Here is a 25812-nt window from a genome sequence, read left to right on the forward strand (position 1 = left end):
GTATTGGTGGTTACATATTCATGTGAGTCACTCTCTCAGCTGTATCTCCTTCTTTACTGGTCGCGGTGCTCCGACACAGCAAGTGTCTCTTTGTGTAAGCCTAATTTCACTCAGAAAATGTCACACTGCTGTATTTTTTCTGGCCCTTTGTCACTCTGCTTTTATGTAGCTGTGACAGAAAAGGTGCATTACATGCTACACTATGTAGCTAACTAAAATAAATTCAGAAACACACGTTTGCACACATTTTGTTCCTTTCTTACACTTGAATTTTGAAAAACTTATGATTCCATCTATGAAAAGCACTTAAATACAAACAATCTGAACAAAACCCCTAACTTTTTTCATGCCTCTCTGCTTTTACCATATTTGGACTTCATCAGCGTGAAGGATAAATACAATTTTACATCATTACACCATCAGCCAACCACAAAGGGGGATATGCTCACGTTCCCATCCACAACAGCTGTACTGTTGGAACATTGGCCCGAGGAAATGTGTGATGTGATGCGAGTGTGTGGTCACTTTGACCTTCAGTGTGTGTGTATACACAGCTTTGTGTGTGTAGACCAGCACGACTCCCTCGGCTAATAAACAATTACTTCACAAACAGTCCCAACTGTTCAACATTGTTTAATAAGCAACTCTGATATTGTACTTTGTCATTCTATTGAATAATGCCTTTATGGATCTGTAATTGCACATACCTCTGAATAAATTCAGTAATGAGTATTTATCTAGACTATACAGATATGGAAATATGTGTAACAAACATATATACCGTTAGAACACCCATACAATGCTAAACACTTCTGGTAAAATACTGTACCAGATACATGAAACAGCTACCGGTATTTTCATTGATTGTACATTTTTCAGGTAGAAAATAACATTTTTGTATTGCAAACCTTGAGTGGTGATTTCAATGAAAATACATACATTTTGATCATGAAGGCAACAACAATGAAATAATGGCACTCAAATTTGGCACAAAATACAAAAAATACATCTGAACTTGAAATGTCGCTGACATAAATACAAACTCACAATGAATTATTGTGTTTGGTGAAAATGTGCAGCCTATGCAGTCAATGTTAAGTGCTTTAGGTGTTATTTTCTTATATGAACATGACGATAAATGTGTATTCACCACTACAGGTAGTGAGCTAGATGATGGCAAGGAAGCTTTGAAACTTTTGCAATATATTATCTCCATAAACCTGAGAATCTATAAAGTTTACAATATTATTTTTAAAGATTTCGCCTTCCTGAAGAAGAAAAAACCTCCACTGTAATGCAGAACACTGACACATTGAGAGGAAAAAAGTACACTTCTAAATGCGCTGGAAGTAGACCAAAAAAAAGCCATTCCAAATACCATATTTAAATGTGAACAGGTACTCAAAACAAAACAATGGCCATGCACATTTCCACAGAGAAGCACAAGACTCAGTGTCAAAATTATTGTTCTATACAGAAATAATAAATGACTTAGCTTGACCCCTCGAGGCATGTAGATAACAAAACCCCAGCGAGAATGATATGAAAAAAAAAGGTGAACATGCTTTTTTTTTGTTTTCTGTGCTTCTTCTTGTGCTTCATTTCCAGGAAACAATCCAGAGCTCTCAACTCTGGAGCCCCGCTTAGGTAGTTAGTAACGTGAAGGAACGGATCAGGTACAGTGAAGACGAATATGAAAAACAGCACCATTGTGTGACAGCTGTGTTCTTCCTAGCAAGGGTGGCAAAGTGCTCACCAAGGCCAACACCAAGGAGGACAGTGGCTTACATTGTGCTGTTGGTCAGACAGTAAGAGGGGGAGTCAAAATTGTTAATTATTCTGATCATTGCTGAGGTTCTATTAGCCCAGGACGGTTCCATAGAAAACTTCTGGGGAAGTGGCTGCCCATTCCACACTCGGAAACTATATAGGTGAGATTTGTGCTTTAAGTTTTTATAAACAGTATTTTAGATTTTAAAAGAGAAAATGATTCACGGGTGAAGACTTAGAGATTTGTTTTGGTCAAATGTACAGCTGGTTAACCAACCCACCTCTGTTAAAGAGCTGCACACAGCCCCCTCCCTGAGCTTTTCTATGGGGCCATTACAGGCTTTAGGTTCGATATGTTATAACATGAACAAATCCTGGATGGCATCAGTAATTACAGATTTGGTTCTGTGATTTCTGGATTTGAAATTCAAACGATGCCAATGTTTTACACACCGGGAATAGAAAGGACTCTATACAAGGTTAAGTTTCTATTTTTAAAAGAGAACAAATAGGATACAGTTTCTTCCAGAAGATCCAGTTTGTTTCTTACACCAAACCATCCTCCACACATCTGCCTATTTTCATGTGCTGTTTTTTTCTTTCTGCACACACGTACTTTTTACGTTCACAAACAAAAAAAACATACACTTACAGCTGGTATATTTCTTTTTTTTTTGGTGACATTATACTAGATCATTATGCCATTAGTAGAAATAGGTCCCACTTCTACATTTGGACTATCAAAATGACCCTGTGGTTTGCTTCCAAAAGGCCTTTTTTCCTAGAAAATACATAAGAAAAACTTTCATCAATCCATCACCCACAAACTACAATCTGATGACTACAGTAGGCTTTGTGTAAAAAAAAAAAAAATAACTGATTAGAAATCATGTACATTTACATCTCAATTGAAAAAAAATATATATCAGAAAATGTTTAACCACAATTGATATAAATAAATAGGAAAACATTACTAAGGAGTCAAAAAAGCACCAACATTTAAAAAAGGGGACATATAAATTGACAATGTGGTGAAGATATTTTTTTGGGGGGGCAGTATAACTGGCCGAAACAGTCTCCTGCTACAGCGGTTTCTTATTAACTGCTACCTCTGTTCTTGCCTGTCACGTCCATGTGGGTTCACAGTAGTCATAGGCACATGTTAACGTCAAGTGTGCGTGTGTTTGTGACATCTATTTGTGACGAACTCACAGCAAGAAGCTCCATTCGTTCGACAAATTTGCTTCATTTTACCCTTCATCTTCCATCTTCTCCCATCACTAGATAGCCTGGGAGGTGGCTTCTCCATCTCCAGCTTCTTTCTCTTCACCCTCCCCCATCCCTCCATCACTGACGTGAACTACAACCCCCATTCCTTCCACCTCCTCTCCTCGGACTCCCTTAAACCACTCCACCAGGCTCGTATGTGACCACCACCACATTCTCCCCCCACTCTCTCCAACCCTCTCCCTCCCCTCCATCACGGATTCTGCAGCAGCCCCTCCCACTGGATGGGCTGGGAGAAGACCTCTCTCTCCAGCCACATCTCGTAGCTGTAGTGGAAGTCCTCAGGCAGCTCCACGCGCTGACCCAGCACGCTCTGCAGGCAGTTGTCCACCGGCGCAAAGTCTCCGTTCTTGTTCTTGTCGTAGCGGCGGCTGTTGAACTTCTCGATGCTCTCCCGCAGGGCGCACTCCTCCGCCTGGAAGTCCCAGGGACGTGCGTCGATATCTGGGACGAAAGGAGAGAAAAGGGGATATTTAATCAATATTTTACTTATTTTTGAATGTTCACACTTAAGCATTTTCCCCTTACATCTAACAATCATCCTTTTTCTTAGTAATAACACAACACACCTGCACCTGTATTGATTATGGATTTTTTACCCCCCTTATTCTATATATTTATATATAATATACATTCCATATTTTTTTCTTTGCCTCTTTCTTTTATCCATCTGTCTCTCTAACACTCATGATGACAGATCACTTGCTCTCTCGCGAGGGACGGTGACCCTGATAAGTCCCCCTTTTTCTGTTGCTATAGCAACACAATCCAGGCTGTTCGCCAATGGCTGTTGGAGTATTGTATTTCACACATGCACAGTACAATGCATTACAGAAGGGTACATAAACAAAGATGTACACATTTACCATTAATTGTACCATTAGAATGTATTAACCTATTATTATTAATACTGCAGTCTCTGTGCTATTAATGAGCTATGTGTGAGGGTAGGGGAAGACTGCTGGGACTAATGACCTCCATGAGTTTTTCCTCGCCACTGTCGCACTAAATGCTTGCTCTTGGGGGAATTACTGGAATTGTTAGGTCTTTGTAAATTATAGTGAGGTCTAGACCTACTCTATCTGTAAAGTGTCTTGAGATAATTCTTGTTATGATTTGATACTATAAATAGAATTGAATTGAGAGGCCAACCTAAGTTGTGGGTCCAGGAGAATGACAAATAAGGACCAGTTTTTTCTTTTTTTTTTTAAATTAAAGCTGCACTTGATATTGTTTTGATAATAAAATATGCTTGTTTCAGCACCATAAATCACAAATTAGGGCTGTAACAAAGAAAAGCATCCCATGTTTACCAACTGAGAGATTAAAAAAAAGTAGAAATTGGTTGATAGAAAATAAGAAGAATACAGGTAGAAAAAGAAACAGAACAACGCGAAAATAAACAGCATTTTGCTGTTTGTTTCCCTTCGCTGTGGTCTCCCTTTTTTCATTTAGTTTATTTTCTATAAGACTTAGTGGAGCATAGAAACATACTATGAATCTATTTATTTATTGTTGGCTATTTATTTTTATTATTATGTTATGTATTTATTTTATCTTATTATGTTCCTTTTTCCTTTCTTGGTTATTTAATTAGTCACTGTTTAGAGTGTGAACTCTATGTGTAACAGTATGTGTAAATGGCTGTGTGAAAATGCTAAACAATAAAGAATTTTTAAAAAACTAGACGCTGCTGTGAATATGTAATCGGTATATGTCCTCAGTGCACAAAAAGTCTCAAATCAAACTTGTCAATAATGCATGCAATTGGCTAGGGTAGCGGCGTTTGAAAAAATGTCATATAAGTGGTTTGCCAGGTTGGATGTCTATACTAGAAAATGGGGAAAGTACCTGAGCTTTCTGGAGGGCTCCTAAGAAGCATTGTGCTGGGGAGAGACGTGTATGATGGACTTATGGTGTTGTTATACATATGTTTATTTGGTTTATGGTGTATTGTCCATTTTGTTACTATTTTGTTGAATGGTCTTGAATATTGTAGTTACTGTGTCATCTTTTCTTGATTTTTGTCGGTGGGCGGTGATGACGAAGGGGGGGGATGTGTTCATGTTGCGAGTTGTATGTTTTGTATGTTGTTTAAAAATAAAAAGGTAAAAATAATAATTGTTAATCACAAAAAATGGCTGTTGGAGCTTTGTATTTTGCACATGCACAGTACATGCATTACAGAAGGGTACATAAACAAAGATGTACACATTTACCATTAATTGTACCATTAGAATGTATTAACCTGTATTAAATGTTCACAGAGCCTTGAAATGTATTATTAATACTGCAGTCTCATTGGCTAGGGTGGCAGCGTTTGAAAAAATGTCATATAAGTGGTTTGCCAAGTTGGATGTCTATACTAGAAAATGGGGAAAGTACCTGAGCTTTCTGGAGGGCTTCTAAGAAGCTTTGTGCTTTACTAGCTCATCTAAACTCAAAGTGAAGAGTTAAACACTTAAACACACTGGTTCCGCAGACTGCTACTATTTACCATTTCCGTAGGCCCAGTCGTCATTGAGCCTGTGGCGGACCTTCTGGTAGATGGCTGACATGGTCTTCATGTTGCTCTTCCTCCACTGGCGGCCCAGGTACTTGGTCTGGATCTTAAGCAGCTTGAGGACGTAGAGCTGCATCATGGCCTGCTTCACCTTCAGAGCTCTCTTCAGGATGGGGGCAGACTTGAACACCACCAGCATCTGAAAAGGGATTACAATTGACTAGAGGAGAATGTTTAAGTATGCTGTGGTCCATGAAGACCTTCACTGTGTAATAGACAATGACAATGAACATGGACTGGCTGATGGATTTGTAATGGGACAATTTATTTTAATTTTCTTTTAATTTTTCCAAGGGCCCCCTGCCCCGCTGGGCCCCTGGGTGTGCACTCAGATGCTAACGGGGATACACAGATATCAGATCTAGTCTTGTGTCCTGTATTATAAGCTTGATTTTATTAATACAAAGACAAAAAATATGCTGATTCTTTTATTTATTTTTGTTCCATCGGTTTAAAAAACACAATCATTTTATCAGATATAATATAAGTATAAGTACGGGTCCATTTTACAGGAGCCAGTCAAAAAAACTTACCCTAAAGCGTGATTTATGGTCTTCGGAGGCTCCACGCAGTAGCCTGAAGTTTATACTTGTGCGTTGGTGTGTGCGTCAATCTCTTTAAGAGAATAGCAGGACCAGCGTGTGTGTGTGTGTGTGTGTGTGTGTGTGTGTGTGTGTGTGTGTGTGTGTGGTAGAACGAGTGAGAGAGTGAGAGTGATTAGCTTTGGAGCGAGTACCGACTCCAGAGTCATAGTGAGAGAAAAGTGTCTCCCCTGTGCTGTAGCAGGAAAAGTTAACCCTCTCCTTGATTTCATGTTGTTTATGGAGAAGGAGAACCGGGAAATGCAACGCTACCAAGCCACGGCCGAGTGAAGTGCGTCGCCGCGACGTGTGGTTACATTTTTTTGGGAGGTGCGCATCAGACTACGGCTTAGGGTCCGGCGTAGGTACGTGGAGACACGTCCCTACATACGTAGCCAGGGCGTAGATTTTACGCAGAAGCATAAATCACACTTAAGGCTACAGTAAGGCTTTGCAGTGGTGCAGTATTACTCACCATTGTCCTGGAGTGTTTCCACTTGGTCAATTTGTTTAATATTCTCAGCAGATTAATACAAGAAAACAGGTTTCTCCAACAAAACTGGTTGCTGTCTCCTGCTTCCTAAAAAAAAAAAAAAAAAACACAGTACACACACAGAGGTCATGATGCTGTGTGGAAGGCTTGACATTTATCCGGTGAGGATCAATCCAGTGTCACGCTGACGGTGCTTTGACTCACCAGGCTGTCAGCTGTGAGCTCAGGCATCTCATGGACCACACAGTGAGGAAAGTCCAGCACAAAGATACTGCAACACACACACACACACACACACACACACACACACACACGTCACTTTCCAAATCTACCCATCACTTTATATACTGTAACATCACTTGAATCCGTCCAGTCTCCTTGACTTTTACAAGAACAACTTGGGCCGAAAAATGCTGAGTAAGACTCCTGTCACCTAATGTGTGGCTTTTTTTAATCTCCTGTCATTGCATCGCTGCTGGGATGCCATCTGTTCCACCTCCTGGAAGCCTGCTGATTCATGCAGGATTGCAGTCCGTAATACTTGGTTACCTGTCTTACCGGCAGGTTCTTAAACACAACCCTTGTGTCTCCACCGAGCACATTTTTTAAAAAGGTACAGTAATAGTACTAAAGTGGGAGCCATTTCCAACATGAGTTACTAGAAATGGAGGCACAATTGTACAATTTTCCTGTGTCTTTTGCACCAAACCGAGCTCGTCTTCTGTTAGACAGTGAGGGTACAGAGTAAGAGAAAAGGATCCTACCTGTTTTTGGCACTGATATAGGACATGATGTTCTGATTGAAGAACTTGAGGATGAGTGGGATACAGTTTGCAAACACCAGGTGCTGGGAGACGATCTCAAACTGCAGGCAAAGAGAAGGTGGCAGTGTGGAATAGTTAGAGTCTGGAAAGGAGCAACAACTAAAAATGTAACTTTTCTTTATTTGTATGGTTACATTTGGCCTACATAATAAACACCACATAAGTTAACACGTCTATTTCTTACTTATGATTCTTCTTTTGTGGTCATAAAGTACTTTTAAGATTACATAAAAGACACTTGTGATCATTATGTTGATGGGATAGCCCCGGAAGGGAAAAAAGAGAAAAAAAATAATCCTATAGTCGAAAATCCTGTATCATTGATGAGCTTCCTGCGTGGAGAGAAGGTCATTCTATTCTCATTCAGCAGCCATACAAATCTTTCACCTTATCCAAGAAGCTTTACTAAGATTAAAAAAAAAAAAAAAAATCACATTTCAGCATTTAAAATGTGCTACGTTTTGCCTTGTTTTCTGTAGGTGACAATTACTGTTCTTTGCAATGAATGTATCCTGAAAAACAGTTGTTATCATACAGTGTCTGTGCGGTTTTCAAAGAATGTAAAAGACTCATCGATTTCTCACTGCGGCTGCATTCTGCCTTTTAGGTGTAATCTTGTTTTTTTAGCAGCAGAGGGCGCTACCACTATAACTCTCCAGAACAGCCATTAAAAGAGTCTGAAGGAATGTCCCTTCCTAGCAACTGAAAATAGAGGAGATAGAGGTCCAAAGGTGGGGGTGGAGAGGAGGATGAAAATAATGGCTTGCTGACAAGGTAATCAGGTGGAGGGTGGTGAAGGTAGCATGGGGGGGGAGGTGCATGGATACTAGTGTATGCGTGTGCTGGGGGAAGGCGAGATGGAGAAAGAGAAGAATAATGTTAAAAGAGAGAACAATGGTAATGTGAGGTGCCTGTAAGGAGGGAGGACTGGAGGTGTGTGTGTGTGTGTGTGTGTGTGTGTGTGTGTGTGTGTGTGTGTGTGTGTGTGTGTGTGTGTGTGTGTGTGTGTGTGTGTGACCTGATAAATATGGTTGAGTTTGAAGTGTTTGAGCAGCAACAGCAGCAGAGCAGAGATGGCCTTGACGATGATTTCCTTATGGCGGTTCACGTCAATTCCCAGCTTCATGCTCTGAAGGACTGTGATACTGGAGGACACATGCGCGCGCGCACACACACACACACACACACACACACACACACACACACACACACTCTAAGGCCTTCAGGTCTCTAATAATAACAATACAGCTTTGTCTCAGTAAAAGAACAACAAGGAAACTTTTCAGCTCTCTGGGTGGGTGGGTGGGTGGGTGTGTGTGTGTGTGTGTGTGTGTGTGTGTGTGTGTGTGTGTGTGTGTGTGTGTGTGTGTGTGTGTGTGTGTGTGTGTGTGTGTCATCTAGACTAGGTCGTACTGCAGACCAAAAAACAAACCCAGAATAAGTGCATATTCAATCAAATTCCATCAGCCCAAAATTGAGGGAAAAAGGTAACTTTCATTGCAAATATATAAAAAAAAAAAAGGACAACATAGAAAATTAGCCTGATTATATGTAAATTGCAGGAGTTTGCTGCCTGACAAACAGCAGCCATAAATAATGGCGAAATTTAACAACAAACATCCATCTTTAATCTTCAGCTGTCTGACCTAGATGTGTCTCTAGGTGTGTGCAGAAGCGATTAGAAAAATATTCAAATAGTCAAACTGCAGCAGTCCTTGTCCCCTGTCCCTTTTACTTACGGCATCTCCTCAGGCAGAACATCAGCCAAGATGTTAATGGAGTCAGTTTTGGCTTTGGAGGTTGGAGCTGCAGCCAGCAGCAGCTTCAGGAGGGCAATCTGACACAGGGAACAATGCTGAATATTAGAACCAGGTCCTGTTCAAGATCTATATTTTGTTGTGTAACAGGTAAAAATGTTTTTAGAATGATCCAAGATTCCTGCTAAGAATGCTTGATAATGACTGTGTTCACATAATTGTCTAGCTACAATATATGTGCATCACTGCAAAGAGGTTTTTGATAATCCCCTTCCCCCCCATACTCCTCAATATTAATAATTCACATTCCCTTTTTGGGAGATACTGTACCAACTGAACAACAAAGTGATGGTGATGGCGATGATGGTGGTGAGTGACGATAAAAAAAACATACATTATGAGCCACTCACCACGTACTGGGAGAGGTTAGGAAGCATGCCCAGGTACAGCATCTCTGTTGGTGTCTCCTCCACCTCCTCCTCGCCCTATACAACATAACACAGTAAATCATGCACACAAACGGTAGCAGTATAAATCCACATCCACAAAAACAATCACATTTCAGGAAACAATAACACAGCCTTGATTAAATATTCACCACATTAAATATTCAGTTCATCTATCCTTGTGGCTATAACAAAAATAGATTTACAGAGTTGCAGTGTCATGATTGGGAAAATTATAGCACAGTAATTTCACCGTGACATTACTGACCAGAATCATCGGACACTGCTGCAGATCGTCCTCCTTTTTGATCTGGACTTCAGCGATGGAAACATATTTGTGCTGTTGAAAGACAAGAAAACCACAACAATATCACACACACATTAAAATAATAATGAATACTTCTTGTAACACTCTTCAATTTATTTAGTTTATATTAATGAATGAATGACATTTCATTTATGTGTCATGCCACTAAGGGGCCCATCACACACGGAATTACATGACACCAATAAAAAAGAAATGATATCCACAGCTTCCGGTCCAATACACACACACACACACACACACACACACACACACACACACACACACACACACACACACACACACACCTACTTTCCACAAAATAAAATAAATAAAGAAAGCATATTTCAACAGTCACAACACGATAGTGTACATACATAAATCAATTTTAAGGTGTTAGAAGAAGTGTTAATTAGCATTGGTAACTGACACCCAGAGGGGTATTCCTCTGTGTAACTACGTTTCTCAGGAGGTATTGATATTTAAGTGGGATGTCAATGTCAAGGGATTGAGCAGAAAGAGAGTATTGATTTAGAAACACTCCGGCCATAATGAGCAAAGGCAAAGGAGAGCTGCTCACCTGTTTAAGAGTCTTGACGCTCTCATGGATGGGTCTGGGCAAGCCCACCAGGGTATCTGTGTCACTACAAAACAATACACAGTTACACCGGACTAAAAGGAAGACAAAACTTTAAAAGATATTTTACTGTCTCAAATGAAATACCTACTTTCCCAGAGTAAAACCGATGAACTTGTTTCTACTGGTCTCAAGGAAGTGCTCAATGTCTTTCTCCCTGCGCGCGCGCACACACACACACACACACACACACACACACACACACACACACACACACACACACACACACACACACACAGATTTGAGAACACCTGCTGCCACAGTTCGTCATGTAAACGAGCAACTAAACAGCCATTTTTTAATGGAGCACTCATATGTGTGTGCAAACCCACACAAACACACTGCATTATCTTCGTCAAATCTCATCAGTCACTGTCAGCCTCCTACTGATCAGCACTTAATCAGCCCTGAATGATGCAGCCCTCTGATTCCATGCTAAGACACCAGACACTCATGTCAGGAATAGACAGATGGAGAGCGTATTGCTGGATGACAGCGAGGAGAGAAAACAAAATTAGAATATCCTCTCTCAAGTTTTAACTTCTCAAATGACACAGAGTCAGGGTGGGAAACTGACACCAGCTGCAAGCCAAATGGTGTTAAGTCCTGGCTTTGGGTGGGAAGTTTTCTCTACTTTACAGTGGTCAAAATGGCAAGAGGCCAACCATCATTTAAAGGTTTTGTTCAGTGGATCAAGAGCTATTGCTTTTAAACTAATAAAAACAATCCAGAATGGATCATTTTTGCAGCTACAGTAAAAGGTATTATTTTTCATAGAAAGGTCTCACTTCAGCAGTCTATAATGCAATTTTGTGTGCAGGATCTGTGTTAACACTTCCTTCCTGGCTTGTAGGATTGTGTATGGATATAATAAGGGTGCCATTTATGAAAAAGAGGGAGGGGGGGGGGGTGTTTCTTGATCATGCACAACAAGACAAAACAAGCAAGAATTAAATCCCCCTTTCAATACCATGGATATAGTACCACTCGACCAGCCATGCCGAAACACCTATTTATAAACTCCAAAATTCAATTGAAAATAATTTTAAAATGCGCTTTCAAGCCCGAGAGGTGCCTAAACTTAACTGTCATTGCCGCATTACGCTCACTTTTACTGGCTAAAATTAACTTCCATGGCCCCTAAAAGGAGCATCATCTGGCGGTGCCTGCAGCCGGCTCGCAGTCACGTTTTGGCGGCTCAACAACTGCCGCAGGTAGCCGGCGACCCAGAGCTCTGTAGCGGCTAAATAGAACCAGCAACTGGCGCGGGATTTTATCGTTCTATGGCACTATGTGTTCACGTTACAGCACTTTACTTAGTTTAAAATACTTCTATTTTAGACAGGCTATATAATATATGGTCTATTGGTGAAGTAGCATTGATCACTTTGAAGGGGGAATATAACTGCACCTTAAGTTGTTAATGCTGTAAAAAGTCAAAATACTTTTGACAAGTATTTTACAGTCAGTGGGTGTTTAAATGAAAACTGTGCAATTAACCTGACTTTAGGGGCCCAGGGAAGGCCCTTGGGGAAGTTGACCCTTTCTGTGGGGGGTCTGAGGGGAGGCGGCGGAGGCGGGGGCTGGATGATGACATCGCGGTCCAAGGGGTCCACCTCGCCCTCAATGCCGCTGTCTGTGTCCTCGGGGTCCTCCTCCTCGTCCCGGGCATCGTCGTTCTTGAAGGGGTCCCGCTCGTTGTACGTGTCCAGGCTGTCCTGCTTGACCAGGGGCTGAGAGAGAGAGAGAGAGAGAGAGAGAGAGAGAAAGAAGAAAGGGGGGTCAACTGCACTGGGAGGACTGCTTACATCAAGAGTAAAATGACCTATAAACAAACAGCGAGGAATCATTTTTAAAATTCTGTGCAGCCAAACATTGTTCAAACCAAACCCACTTTATTTTAAATTCTAGTGGCTATCTCAAAGTCTCCAAAAATATGCCACACAATTTCAGGTAATGTGTGATGATGCACAAGACATCAAGATAAAACAAAGTTTAAAGATTTCACTCATTGTAAACATCATATAGCTTCAATTAAGAGTTGGGACAAGCTGATATCAAATATATACTGTGTGATTCTGTCAAAACAGTCTGACATCAAATTATTTTAACAACTTGCCTAAAACCTACCTAAGGGGTTAAAGTTCACTTTCCTGATACAGTACTAAAAAAAAAAATCATGTCCTTTATTTTGAAGAGGTCAAATTAAAACGAGACTACTGATTTCATTTTGAGTTATGGCCAATTCACTGGTGTTTACATTATTCCCATTTATTTTGAAGACTGTTTGACGACATCCTCAGGAATAATGTAAAGTACACAGACACAGTAGGCAACATTCAGACTGCAGCTGTGGTCTAAGTAGAACACATATGATTTTTATTCCCTCAGGTAGGTAACCGGGATGTTTTTATAATGCAAATAGGAAAAACACACTGAATTCACTTTCATATATTGTTGGATAAGAACAATATCAAATTTGTATCAATACAACCTCAGTGTAAACCGTCTTAAGGGGGCGACCTAGGTGAGTTTCTTGGAGAAAAAGTATTACAGAAAGCTGCTGACAGTTATTTCTGATATATCAGATGTGAGCAGGCTAATAAATAATAGCATTTAATTCCCATGTAGGGAATAGATCAAAATTAAGCAGTGTGAATGTATCCTAAAGGACTGGTACACACTTAAAAAGGAAACAATATTATCTTTTTTTAAAAGATAACATTTTGGGAAACATGCTTATTCTCTTTCTTGCAGAGAGTGAGATTAAAAAAAAAATAAAAAAAAAAAAAATAGATACCACTAGCACATTTGTCGGTTAAATATGAAGCTACAGGCATAAAAAGCTAGCCTGGCTCTATCCAAAAGGTAACCACAGCAACCGCAAGCAACATTTCAGATTTAACTTACCACACATCTGCACTTCAAAAGACAAAGGAAAAATGCAAGCAAGGCCCAATAAGGCTAAGACTTTATATTGAGCCCTTATCTACAAACAAACCCATTTAAGTGCGAAACACACATTCACGCACACACACTCAGACACGGTGTCACAATTTCTCCGATGAATGACTGTGGCAATAGTGCAAGCATCAGGCATGAGTCAGCGTTCTGGACATTAATTGAGCCAGTGCAGTCGATGTATGGTGCGCCAGTGGTAGTACTAATGCTGGACTAAGTAAGGAGTATAGTGAGTGTATGGTGGGGAGGAGGGAGGGAGGGAGGGAGGGAGGGAGGAAAGGGTGAAACCGTGTTGTGAGCCATTCTCTATGGGGAAGCCATTCTCTGCTATGTGGTAGGTAAAGCTACTGTAGTGTTTTACTATCGGGGTTAGGGGACAACCGCTTTTAATGCCATCCATGTAAGAGAGAGGTCAACTGAAACCCAAATACAAACACCTACAGAGGAGAAAGTACGGTATGTTCGTGACCACCTCAATTCACCTCCTCAATGAATGCATTTTACGGACATTGGCCCCTAGTCCAGAGTCTACAGTGCAAGGTGAGTTTTGCGGCCAAACCTGGTAGCAATGTGATGAAAACTACAGGGGAGATGCTACTACAGCAGTGACTTTACGGGACAGTGGATAGTGACCGCTCCAGTGCCAATGACAACAGCCAGCAAGTCAGCCCTGTCTTTAAACCCCCCCCACCCCCCCTACTGAGCAGGCCACAGTGGAGGAGGAGAAAGAAGAGGAGAGGAGGAGAAGGAGATAGAAATAGGGTGAGTAGTAGAAGAAAGTAGGGACAGAATGAGGTGTTCATGGATGGTGAGGAAGGAGAAGGAGATGGAAATGTTGGAACAAGCATGGGAAGGAGGGGGGAAAGGAAAGTGGGAGGACAGGGAGAAAGTTGAGGAGCAGGAGGACAGAAGCAAGAAAAAGAGAGGAAATATAACGAGGAAAAGAAAGGAAGAGGAGGAAAACAGGAGGAAGAAAAACAAAAGCACAAGAAGGATGGAAGTGTCAAGGGGAGTGGAGGATGTAGTTTTGTATGGATGTGTAATTAAAAGAGAAGAATGAGAAGAGGATAAGCAGAGTAAAGGGAAGTGAAAAACAGGAGAGACAAAAGGAAAGGTAAAAAATAATTAAAGAAATACGCAGGTGGCAGCGATAAAAATAAAAGGAATAGTTGGACATTTTGGGAAATGCGGTTATCACTTTCTTTTTGAACGAGTTAGATGAGAAGATCGATACCAATCTCATGCCTGTCTTCACCGTGGCGCTGCCAGAATTCAGACACAAGAGTGATATCTATATTATCATCTAACTCTCAGCAAAAACACCCAAAAACGTTTTCCTAAAACTATGAGCATTTTGGGTTTCTAATGATTTTTTTTTCATAAAACACAAAAAATTGTGTCCAGTAGTTTGGAGTGTCTAGACAACATGCTTGATGTATACAGTTGAATTCAACTTTGCCAGAATTTCGTTTTTTTCAGTGTGCAAAAAGGATAAAGTTTTTGACAATTTGGTGCATGTTTTGGTGCATCCCGATATCATTGAATGATTAAATGACAGGAAGAGAAGAAAAAGGAAAAGAAAGGAGGGCAGAAAGAAGAGAGAGAAAAGAAGGTGGCGGGGATGTGGGAGAGGAGTGCAAAAAGTCCAGCTCAATGCAGAGAGAAAATGCAGAAGGAAAAGAGGGAATTTGTGGGTAAAGACCTGCTTCTTGGGAAAGGGACTGTCTCCTTCCAAGCTATCAACAAAGGCACTCTGTGGGAACACAAGGAAGAGGGGCAATGAAAAACCAGAGGGCAATTAGAGAGAGAGAGAGCCTGTCCAGTCAAAGCTCTACTGAAAACATAGCTGTCCCAGCACCAATATCATCCTTGGCATCGCTGACTTACAACAGAGAACCAGTGATGTTGGCACTAAAGAACTTTTGGAAAACCTGACCTAGAAAATAGTTAGAGGGCGGGTTACAGAAGGAAATCTATAGGATTACTTTACTAGAAACAGACATGCTGTTCAACAATAAAAAGGCAAATCATGGAAAAACTAGTCTTAGGAAGCATTTATAATGTCAGTATGTTGTAATGTTAGTAATACACTTCAGTTACACTGTAGAGTTAAAAGGTACCAAACACACTTTTGCCTTCTGCAACACTGTTTCACATATGATTGTCTTTTGGCTACAAAAATACTGTGTAGTAAATCTTTGACACGTGCACTTCATGTTTTTTGATTACATGTAGTTTTCAATGAATGCATATTAAATGTTGCAGTTATATGTTGAAGTTAAATGAGTATGTGTATTTGAAGTGAATATGTCACTTGTATGCAATCACATAGGGGGTAAAATATAATGTGTGACTGTAAAGTATTAAACAGTACTGATAAGCTCTGAATGTGTGTGGCGCATGCGTGTGAGGTGGAGGCGTCTGTACCCTGCGGCTGCGGCGGCCTCTCTTCTGCTGCTGCTGTTGTTCAATGAGCTCCATGGCAGAGGCCGGGGGCGAAGCTGCTCTCATGGCCCTGACCACCTTGATGCTGTCCTCCGGCAGCGGGGGCAGGTTCAAACGCTTCCGACCCCGCACCTTCATCTCCTGGAGCTCCTCGAAACCCCCCAATGTGAACTGAAAGATGAGGATGGAGACAGAAACACAGTGATTTACAAGCTGTAGTGAACACACTAACAAATGCACACACATACACAGATGCAGACGATTTATGTGCATTGTGTGTCACTGTTTCAATGGTTATAATTTACGAACAAGTATTGTCTTCCAGAGCAGCAGGAGTACTTTCTTCATGGGGAAGTGTGGGGCATTCATGCTGCAGAATTTGGTCACCATGGTGAAGAGGAGCAGGGCAAAGGGCTCTCCGTTGTACAGAGGTGAACCTGATGGGTCAAAAGTCAAAGTCAGTGTTTTTGGATTGGATATATTGATATATTTTTGGGTTCATACTTGCATTCTGGGTTTCTACTATAACATGTTTACATGCTTTAATGTTCAATGGCTTGTGAGAAAAAATATGGCGTCGTGTTTTATATATATTACATATACTAACATTAATTGGACAAGCTATCCCCAGTTGACTGGTCTTTAGTCTGAAATATGCTCCCAAAGGCAGCCTCAGTCAGGAACTAACACACACACACACACACACACACACACACACACACACACACCTAGCTCATTCTTGAAGGCTTCTCTTGCTGCTCTCCATTCGGGTCTGTCGTCCTCCATTTGAACTCTAATGGTCTCCACCAACAGGTACATGATGCTCAGTAGCACTCTGCAAGGAAAAGAAACACAATTCTCAGCTTGACCATATACGTGCATGTGTGTGTGCGCGCGCGTGCGTGCGTTAGGCATTTAACTTGTGCCTAAAACAATAATACTACAAGTACAAGAGACAATAATATGATGGAGGAAATGATGTAACAATGAAAGGTCAGTGCAAGGAGCAGAGGAGGATTGTATGCAATCTGCTTGTGCATTTTAGTATGAGGAAATACTTTGTAGTCTCTGCCAGGATAATGCACTATCCATTTACAATAACCAGATGTAAGTCAGGCAGTGTTTTATGCATTAAACGCTTTGTTCATTCAACAAAACCTCTCAGTTCGAAATAACTTCAATGGTTTTCAATTTTGTAGCAGCAATTAGGTGCAAATCTTCTCCTCAAGCCTGTAATTATTTGTAAGTGTTCAACTGGGGAATGCACAGATGGAGCTCTGTGAATGTGTAAACATGAGTGTGTGTGTGTGTGTGTGTGTGTGTGTGTGTGTGTGTGTGTGTGTGTGTGTGTGTGTGTGTGTGTGTGTGTGTGTGTGTGTCAAATAATATAATTAAATGTTGTAGATGAGGTTTGTGTGTGTAAACGTGTGCTTGTGGCCAGATGACAGAAAGGTAAGCATTAGAAATATTGAGATGAACTGGGACATTTTGAGAAAAAGAGCAAGACAAGAGACATAAAATTGAAGAATTGGAAGATATTTTTCTACTTATTGGCTTTCTTTGTTTCTTATGTGAAGTGAGAGGAATGTGGAGCAGGCTGTGAGTCATGTGGTGGTATTACTTACCTGAGCTCTGTACTGTCTGCAAGAGAGATGGCAGGCTTCCTCACTGCACTGCTGCATGCCTGGTTGTTACTGCACACACAAGTAAATACTTGCATCATTTGGGTTTATTTAAAAAAGAAGAGCAAGTCTGTGCATACACACAATCAATGATGATAAGGACATAATGATCTAGAGATTCTAAACATCCAGATTGTAAGTTTTAATGTGGTGCCTTTTTCATGCTTTTTTTTTTTATCAGCACCATGTGTGTGTTTACTTCGTTGGCTTGCTTACACTGCTTTGCTGTGCAGCATGTTGATAGGCCAGACTGTGCCGTGATGCCTCAGAGCAGCTTATGTAACAACTAAGAAGCGTCGGATCCCAACTGAGGCGGACAGCAGCAGCAACAAAGCTGACTTGAAGGAGCTGCTGACGCACCGTGTCCACAACCGAAGGTTTGAAGTGTGGATCACAGGCGATGTGTTTACTGTATTCCTGCATTTCAGTCTGCCCCTCTCTTTATGCCTTTCTGTGTTTTTCTATCCCCATAAACCTTGGGAGGGAAAAAGTGGATGTGCTGAGAGACCAGAGCTCCAAACATGTCACTTGGGTTCTTGGCCACCTCCCTGACCAAGGCTCTTCTTGCCTTGTTACTCATGCTAGGAAGAGTGCTGGTGGTTTCAAACTTTTTCCATTTCACAATGATTGACCTGCCCTGATCTATGCCTCTAGAGAGTTGTTTGGACTTCATGGCTTAGTTTTTGTCCTGACATACAGTGTGAATTATGGGAACACACACACACACACACACACACACACACACACACACACACACACACACACACACACACACACACACACACACACACACACACACACACACACACACACACACACACACACACACACACACACACACACACACACACACACACACACACACACACACACACACACACACACCCTCTTTCTAAACTAAGTTCAATCAATTTAATTTGCCACAGGATAACTTCACTCAAGTTTAGCACAGCTGAGGGTCTGAATACTTAGATTTTAGTTTTTGATTTTTGATAAATTTGCAAAACTTTCTCATTTAATTGTCATTATGGGTTGTTGCGTGTAGATTAATGGGCAAATATGGCATTTCATCCATTTAAAGTGAAGGGGTCTGAATACTTTCTGAAGCCACTGTATATTACAATATAACATTGTGTTTAATAGGGAAGACTCCACTGTGAAACCATGGTTCAACTCTTACCACGCTCTAACTTATGAGAGTATGTTAAAACTTTTCAGCAGATTTTTAAGCTCCTGAGCTCGTGCCCTCTCAATATCCAGATAGCTCTCCAACTCCACCTCCACGTTGGTTTACCCGCTGCAAGCATCTTCCTTTCTTTGGAGAGCTCCAACTTCTTTGCCTCCAATTCATTTTAAAGAGCCTCTTTCGCTCCCTTCATCTGCTGAAATGTGATCTTGGTAATGGACAAGCGGTGCCTCAGATCGTTCTCCAGCATCGAGCAGATTAGTTCACATCTTAATATGTTCTTCCAGTGAACTGAGGTAGAAATTCATTGGAGGTTTAACCTCCCTGGACAGGATTTTCATGTCTTCCAGCTGGAAGTCAGTGTTTTTTCTCCTCGGTTTTTGTTTTCTCTTGCTCTGTGCATCTTCCATTGTCGCAGTCAAATTCGTCTCTGAACCAAACTGGCGTCTAAGTGAAATGTGTGTATGAACCAAACTGGGGTCCCAGTATTTATAGTTTCTCAACATTCTAAACAATGTCATTATGACCTCATGGATTCTCATCATGGACAAGGGCTGCTGGTGGCCACAGGGTTTAGCACACTCTGCAGCCTGCAGTTCAGTGTACCTGCCCATTTCATCTAAAAAAAATAAAACATAATGGCACTTTCACCCTGTAAACCTCCTCCCTTCCTTTATTGCAGCAGGCCTTCACCGTAGGGGGAAATACATTTAAAAATATATATATATAAACTGTTTTGCATCTTTCTGGCGTGCTTGCCTTTTAGGTCCCTTTCTACCCTCTATTGTAAATACATAAGCAGCAGCAAGTCTGTAGTCGTATCAAGCAAATCCAAAGTCAAAGACATTGTAGCTGGTGGTTTGGATGGCATTTTATTTTGCCTGTTGAAGTAGTGAAACGTTTTTATTGACTCATATAATCCCCAGCATATTCAGTGTGTCCTACTTACTCTATCTCCATGCTAAGCAGCTCCAGCAGTGCCGTGAAAATGCCCATGTTGTAGAGCAGGAAGACATTGTGTCTGGACCAGTGGAGAACATCCACCTCTGTGTCACACTCATCAAACACTCCTGGGGTAAAAGGTGTGGGGAAAAACAGTACACAAGAGGGGTGTCGTTAGATTGTTTTGTGTGCCATTTTTCCAGTATGTTTGCATTTTATTTCTGGGTTTTCAGGTGATTTACTAACTGAATGCTTTTAAATAATATACATTATATTCTATCTCTCACAAAACAGATGTTTGGCACTGTATAAATCATACATTATACTATATGTGAAGTTTGGTGTGCTGGCAAGTGCATTAGGAGCAAGGACTACCTACTATCATGTGCAAAGCATAACCCTATAAGCTTGTTCAAAGCACACCTTTTTGAGAAGTATTTAAAGTTGATGACTTTTACAAGCTAATTTCAGTTAAAGTACAAAGTTAACAGCAATAAGTGTAGGAGTTTGTAGCCACAAATGAACTGCTACAGCATGGTGCATGGACCTTTTTCACTAAAGACATTTTGACATGTCACAGTGGAAAAAGCTTAAAATGAATGATGGCTGAATTCCATCATTGTCACAATGTCATGGCTTCCTGGGACACTGGGATAGAACAGAGCCAAAGTGAGTTATATTAGTAAAACCTGTGCTTTTCCAACTTTGACAAGACAAAATGCCTGCTGTGTAAAAGGCCTATTGCTGGTTGTACTGTATTGGGCCTGCGCACCCTGAGCCAAGTAGAGGATGGCCCTGGCCACCTTCAGCCTCTTGTCTCGGTCCGTCACCTCCAGCGCATCCAGCAGCCTCATCACATACGTCCTCTGCTCCTCCAGCGTCAACTCGGTCCACCTCCTGCCTCGAGCTGCAGGACGGACACAACAACACAGTGAGCAAGGTTATTTTAAGAAGCACTTATTTCAGTATATTTTTCCTCTGCCGTGTAGGCTACTATAATATGTGTCCACAGTGTGTATTTGTTTGGCATTTTTCAAATGTGTTTTATTGCTTGTGAATTCATTTGTAAAAGGAGGAATGTGCTATTATTCCTCTCAAAGGTTAGCTACATAGTCCCGCTTTGACCACTTGTCCACTAGCACACACCTGAAAATTGTTATTCTGGGATGTATCCTCACTGGTAAAATATTTTTGTTGTGTATGATGCAGTTAATTGACTATATGACAAGAATACATAAGAACATAAAATTCTGCAATATAGGGCCAGTTTGACCATATGTAGATTTTCTCTTTGTCAGTCAATTCTCACTTGCTATCTTATTTAGTATCATACTTGTTAGCTTACTGTAGTTATCATACCGTTGGCTTACTGGATTATCATTGTGTTACTATAGTTATCGTACTGTTAGCTTACTGTATTATCATACTCTTTGGTTACTATAGTTATCATACTGTTAGCCTATGTATTATCATACTCTGTGGTTGCTATAGTTATCATCATACCATTTAGCTTACTGTATTATCATACTCTGTGGTAACTATAGTTATACCGTTAGCTTACTGTATTATCATACTCTTTGGTATAATACTCTAGTTACCATACTTGTTAACTTACTGTAGTTATAATACCATTAGCTTACTATTATCATACCATCAGCTTACTGTAGTTATCATACTCATTATCTTTTCACCGTTATCGCTTTAATACATTATGTAAGCCATAGTGTATCATGTTGTGTAATGTTATTATAAGCAACACTTCAATGCATAAAGACAACGAGTTTACTCCCTGTAGTGTGTAACCCAAGTTGAAAAACGAAACAATAATTTAACCAGTCCTGCATCACTTCAACCGTATAAATATCCCTCATTCTTTACTTTCTGCATGTCATACTCACACCTCTCATCTCTCCTGCTTTCCTTCCTCATGTCTCACACTAAGAATATTTTAACTCAGATTGTTCTGGAAATCTGGGGAATGCATATCATTTTAGTCAAACCTGTTACCTTGATCTGGATATTTACAGTGATCATGTTGTAAAGTGTGTGTGTAAATATAAAGACTGACTGCTGCTTTGATGTGTCTGTCATTAGGTTTTAACATTATGTTCAGGCCCACAGCATCAGCTCTGGAAATAGCTGAAAGCTAGTGAGTGTTGAAGCATACAGTACAGAGCAGTAATTAACAGAGTCAGTGGTGTCATGAGGAGAAACCACAAGTACATACAGTAGGTCTATATGTACAAAAAAGTCTGCTACTTTTACAAAAAATACAGCATTTAAATAAATGCATGCCTTCGCTGGCAAGGATTTGAACCTTTTTTTAAACAGTGCAAGTCTTCTATTGTTAGACTCTATATTTGATTATGCGGACAATAATAGGCATTAGGCAACGTAACGTCATCATGATCTGTGGAGCTCAGTGCTTCTTCTACTTAAGATACTCCGACTTGCTACTACTTGTCTACTCAAGTCAGGAAAACAAAAATGCTTTCAAATTTCTGCACTGTCCCTAAGAAACTCTCTTTTCTCCAGTTAAGAGCTTAAATTAAACATGTCGTGGTAATCACAGTGATTTAGGTGAGTGACTGGGAATTTCTGGGTAGTTGCGGAGAACATTGATGAGCACACTGTCAGTGTTCCTGACATATACACACACAAACACAAAGAGTACAAGTCAAAGAGGAGAACCACCCTTTGACAACTAACATACAGTGCTCGCTGAACACACAAATACACACACGCAAAATGAAAAGACCGTAATGCAAAGAGGCAGGTCTGTGCTCTATCTCTGTAAAACAGCAGTCAGAAAAGCTCTCCTCTAATCCTGCTATTCATTACCGTCCATCTTGGAGACAAAGTGACAGATGAAGAGGATGAAGCTTGTCTCGTTCTTTTTCTAGACCAAATAGAAAGATGCCACAATGACTTGAGGCCTTTATGGCTTCTTGCTTATTATCAGTCATATTTGTGGTATGTTACAACAATATTATTACTTCAAAAACCTGCCTCTGTTGCACCAGATTGGACCATTTAGTGTACATTTTTTTTTTCTTAGAATGAAAGACAAGGCCGCATGATTCAAAATTTCTGGTAAAGAAACATTGCACTTCAGCATAATCTCTTGTGAGACAGTAACTCATGTAGAAAAGGCTGCTTTGTTCTTGGTAACCAAATATTAATCACATGGTTAGGATGGGCCCTCCCATGTGTGTCTGTGGGGATATTCACTCTTTGAACAGCTTAAAAAAGCAGAGCTTTGATGTGCCTGGTCACCCTTGTTTCACACAGCTTTGAAAAAACCCACAGCAGCACGCTGAAGAGCAACGCTGGCTTGTGTTGCACGTCAGAGGTGAGAAACCTGAGCTGAACTGAGTTTAACATATTTCCCTACAGCTTTTAGTGTGAAGTTGAGAAATTCACTGGAGCGGTGAAATGGATTCATGATCACAGTTGCAATGTCAAATGTGTAAAATACGAAAAATTATATCGAAAAACGATAGAAATGCAAGCTGAAGTCCAAATGTTATGGCGCCGACCAACTCTGAATGCTGAGATGTGCATACATCCTTTACTTTATCTTTTTATTCATTTCTCTTGCAATTCCCTTCAACACACATTTTATCATGTGCACACTGTGTCGTGAACATTTTTGTTCAGTTAACCTTCACCATCTCATACATGGACCCTGTTATCAAGCACTAAACTGGAGCCAACAGTAGCATTCAGAGCCACACAAAAGGACTCCGTCCTGTTCTGTCAGACAAAAGCAGTCACACTGTTGGAGGAGCCATCAAGGTCTCTGTGATAAGCAACACTACTGGCTGTAGACTTCAGTGGGTTTGCCAAGACCCTACTTTGCTGTGCCATATCAGTGTGTGTAAACACCATTTTGTGTCTAAAACAAACTGACAGCTCAGTTTTTACTCTCTCTTCACATGAGCCAGTAACAGTAGTTTTGATTCAATTGCCAAGCGGCTTTTAGGCTGTTGAAATATCGCAAAAAAAGAAATGCAAACTAGTTACGTTTCCATTAACTGGTTTTGAGCGAATAAACTAGCGACCAAACTACAGCGTAGTTTGGTCAGAAGTTGGCTACGCATGGCTGTAATTCGCCATAAATCAGAGTAGAAGAAGTAGAGATAGCTCACCGGAAACCTTGGCCATCTAACCCATCTACGAGAGAAAAATGGATAGAGATCTTCAGGAAATTGGTTCAATTGAGCAAGTTTTAATTGTTCTTTCATGTCCGTGAGTCTTGGTCATGTTTAATGGAGACAAAGACACATTATGAAAATATCTGGGAAGACGCTTACAGCAGAAACAGCTGATCAGTCCTGTGATTTAAATGTTGTCTATCTCAGAGTATATTCGGCAGAGGTGTTTCCATATCCCATTTAGCAAATCATCTCTTTTTTGACAAATCAAATCTTGCCGTTTCCATCCAGCTTTTCTAATAATAATAATAATAATAATAATACATTTTATTTATATCTATCCTATCAGGTGAGAAATGTAAGACTATTGCACGTGGAAAGCTAATCTGAAGAGGTGTGTTTTGATTAGTATTTTGAACGTGTCCAGGTCAGTACAGTCAAATATGTGCATCAAAATAAAGGTAAAGGTAAATGGAAACATGACTAGCGAGGGGAACAAACCATGGCTCCTGAAGTCCTCCTCAAAGTAATCTCTGTTCAGGGCAAACTCTGGCTCCTCTGTGTAACTGTAGAGCTCTGTGGACAGAATACAATAGAATTAGAGCTGAAACGATCAATCAGAAATCAGAAAATTAATCAACTATTTTGCTAATCACTTAAATCATATTTCATGCAAAAACTCATCATTCTCTGGTCACAGCTTCTCTAATGATAGGATTTGCTACTTCTCTTGTTTGTTTGTTTGTACAATTTTTGGACGTGTTACAATAAAAAAAAATTAACACAATCAATAATGAAACAAATGGTCAGTAACAGCCGTAAAGCGAATAGAAACAGAAGACAGGTAAACTGCGCTACTCTACAAAAACAAAACCGACCAGCTGCTGTCTCCTCAGTGGTGATCTCATTTGTTTCATGCACAGTCCAATGATTCATCACGTTGCCATGCTTTTCCTCCTGTTCTGAGAGCAGTTGTCACTCCTCGACCCCGAGGAGCTATCGCCAGAAAGCTGCTCTGTCTGTCTGTCTGTGTGTGTTTGTGTGTCTGTTTGCCAATGGGACTAACACTCAGCTGCTGCCTGCCATCTACCAGGAGCACAATCATTCTGACTTGACATCAATGTCGTTATTCAACTTTTCTCTCAGCACATCACCTGGCTCTGAGAAGAAATGGTTGTACTGAAGAGGAATCTAAATTACACACTTGAAATAAACTATTGTACCAACTAAAGTACAATCAGAAACTTCTATCAGCATTGTTGAATTCTGTTCTTCTGTCATTTATGCATCTTTGGGCCATTTATAATTCAAGCTCCAAGTCACGCATGAGCTGTTACCAGATACACAGATGCTGGATCAATTCGGTAGTTCTGAATGTATAATCATAGTTCTTATGAATACGCATAACATTAGTCATACAATGCGTCCTATATCTGGAAAACAAGTCAGGACCAGAAGATTTTGTTCTGTGCCTTCAGCAGTGTGTCAGCTTAATGTCTTGTTGTTATGAATAACACTGTAACATAAAACAGCTGAAGAAAACCTGACGAACGCAGATGCAGCATTATATTTTCCAATCAATAGCACATTGTAGTTTGTATGCTAAGTAGAAACACAGGTATTACTGCAGGAATTATGTGAAAGAAATGTATCAACCATGCATACTTTTAACTGTATAAGTTTGACATAAAAAAGGAAATTGGATAAAAGCAATGGAACGTGCAAAAGGGACAGATTCAAGCAAGTAACCAGGCCAGACTATGCATGGAGGTACATC

The 25812-nt window shown here is 40.5% G+C and overlaps 1 protein-coding gene across 3 annotated transcripts in view; it reads right to left on the reverse strand.

Annotated features, from left to right (window-relative positions):
* Window positions 1-617: 617 nt before the first annotated feature.
* strip2 (striatin interacting protein 2) overlaps window positions 618-25812 on the reverse strand; it is a 30972-nt gene continuing 5777 nt past the window's right edge. For 2 of the 3 annotated variants that reach the window (XM_031284855.2, XM_031284857.2), the window contains exons 3-22: window positions 24537-24611; window positions 20651-20785; window positions 19886-20006; window positions 17694-17762; window positions 16797-16903; window positions 16378-16505; window positions 16051-16239; window positions 15326-15376; window positions 12163-12395; window positions 10754-10819; window positions 10606-10669; window positions 9990-10061; window positions 9686-9760; window positions 9258-9355; window positions 8537-8663; window positions 7459-7559; window positions 6899-6965; window positions 6677-6781; window positions 5555-5759; window positions 618-3501 (exon numbers count right to left, since the gene is read on the reverse strand). In XM_031284855.2, the coding sequence (XP_031140715.1) occupies window positions 3251-3501; window positions 5555-5759; window positions 6677-6781; window positions 6899-6965; window positions 7459-7559; window positions 8537-8663; window positions 9258-9355; window positions 9686-9760; window positions 9990-10061; window positions 10606-10669; window positions 10754-10819; window positions 12163-12395; window positions 15326-15376; window positions 16051-16239; window positions 16378-16505; window positions 16797-16903; window positions 17694-17762; window positions 19886-20006; window positions 20651-20785; window positions 24537-24611 (2339 nt within the window). In that variant the 3' untranslated portion in view covers window positions 618-3250. The remainder of the gene's footprint in view (window positions 3502-5554; window positions 5760-6676; window positions 6782-6898; window positions 6966-7458; window positions 7560-8536; window positions 8664-9257; window positions 9356-9685; window positions 9761-9989; window positions 10062-10605; window positions 10670-10753; window positions 10820-12162; window positions 12396-15325; window positions 15377-16050; window positions 16240-16377; window positions 16506-16796; window positions 16904-17693; window positions 17763-19885; window positions 20007-20650; window positions 20786-24536; window positions 24612-25812) is intronic. The other variant, XM_031284856.2, reaches the window with a different exon arrangement.

This window comes from Sander lucioperca, chromosome 20 (assembly GCF_008315115.2).
Source record: "Sander lucioperca isolate FBNREF2018 chromosome 20, SLUC_FBN_1.2, whole genome shotgun sequence".
NCBI lineage: Eukaryota > Metazoa > Chordata > Actinopteri > Perciformes > Percidae > Sander > Sander lucioperca.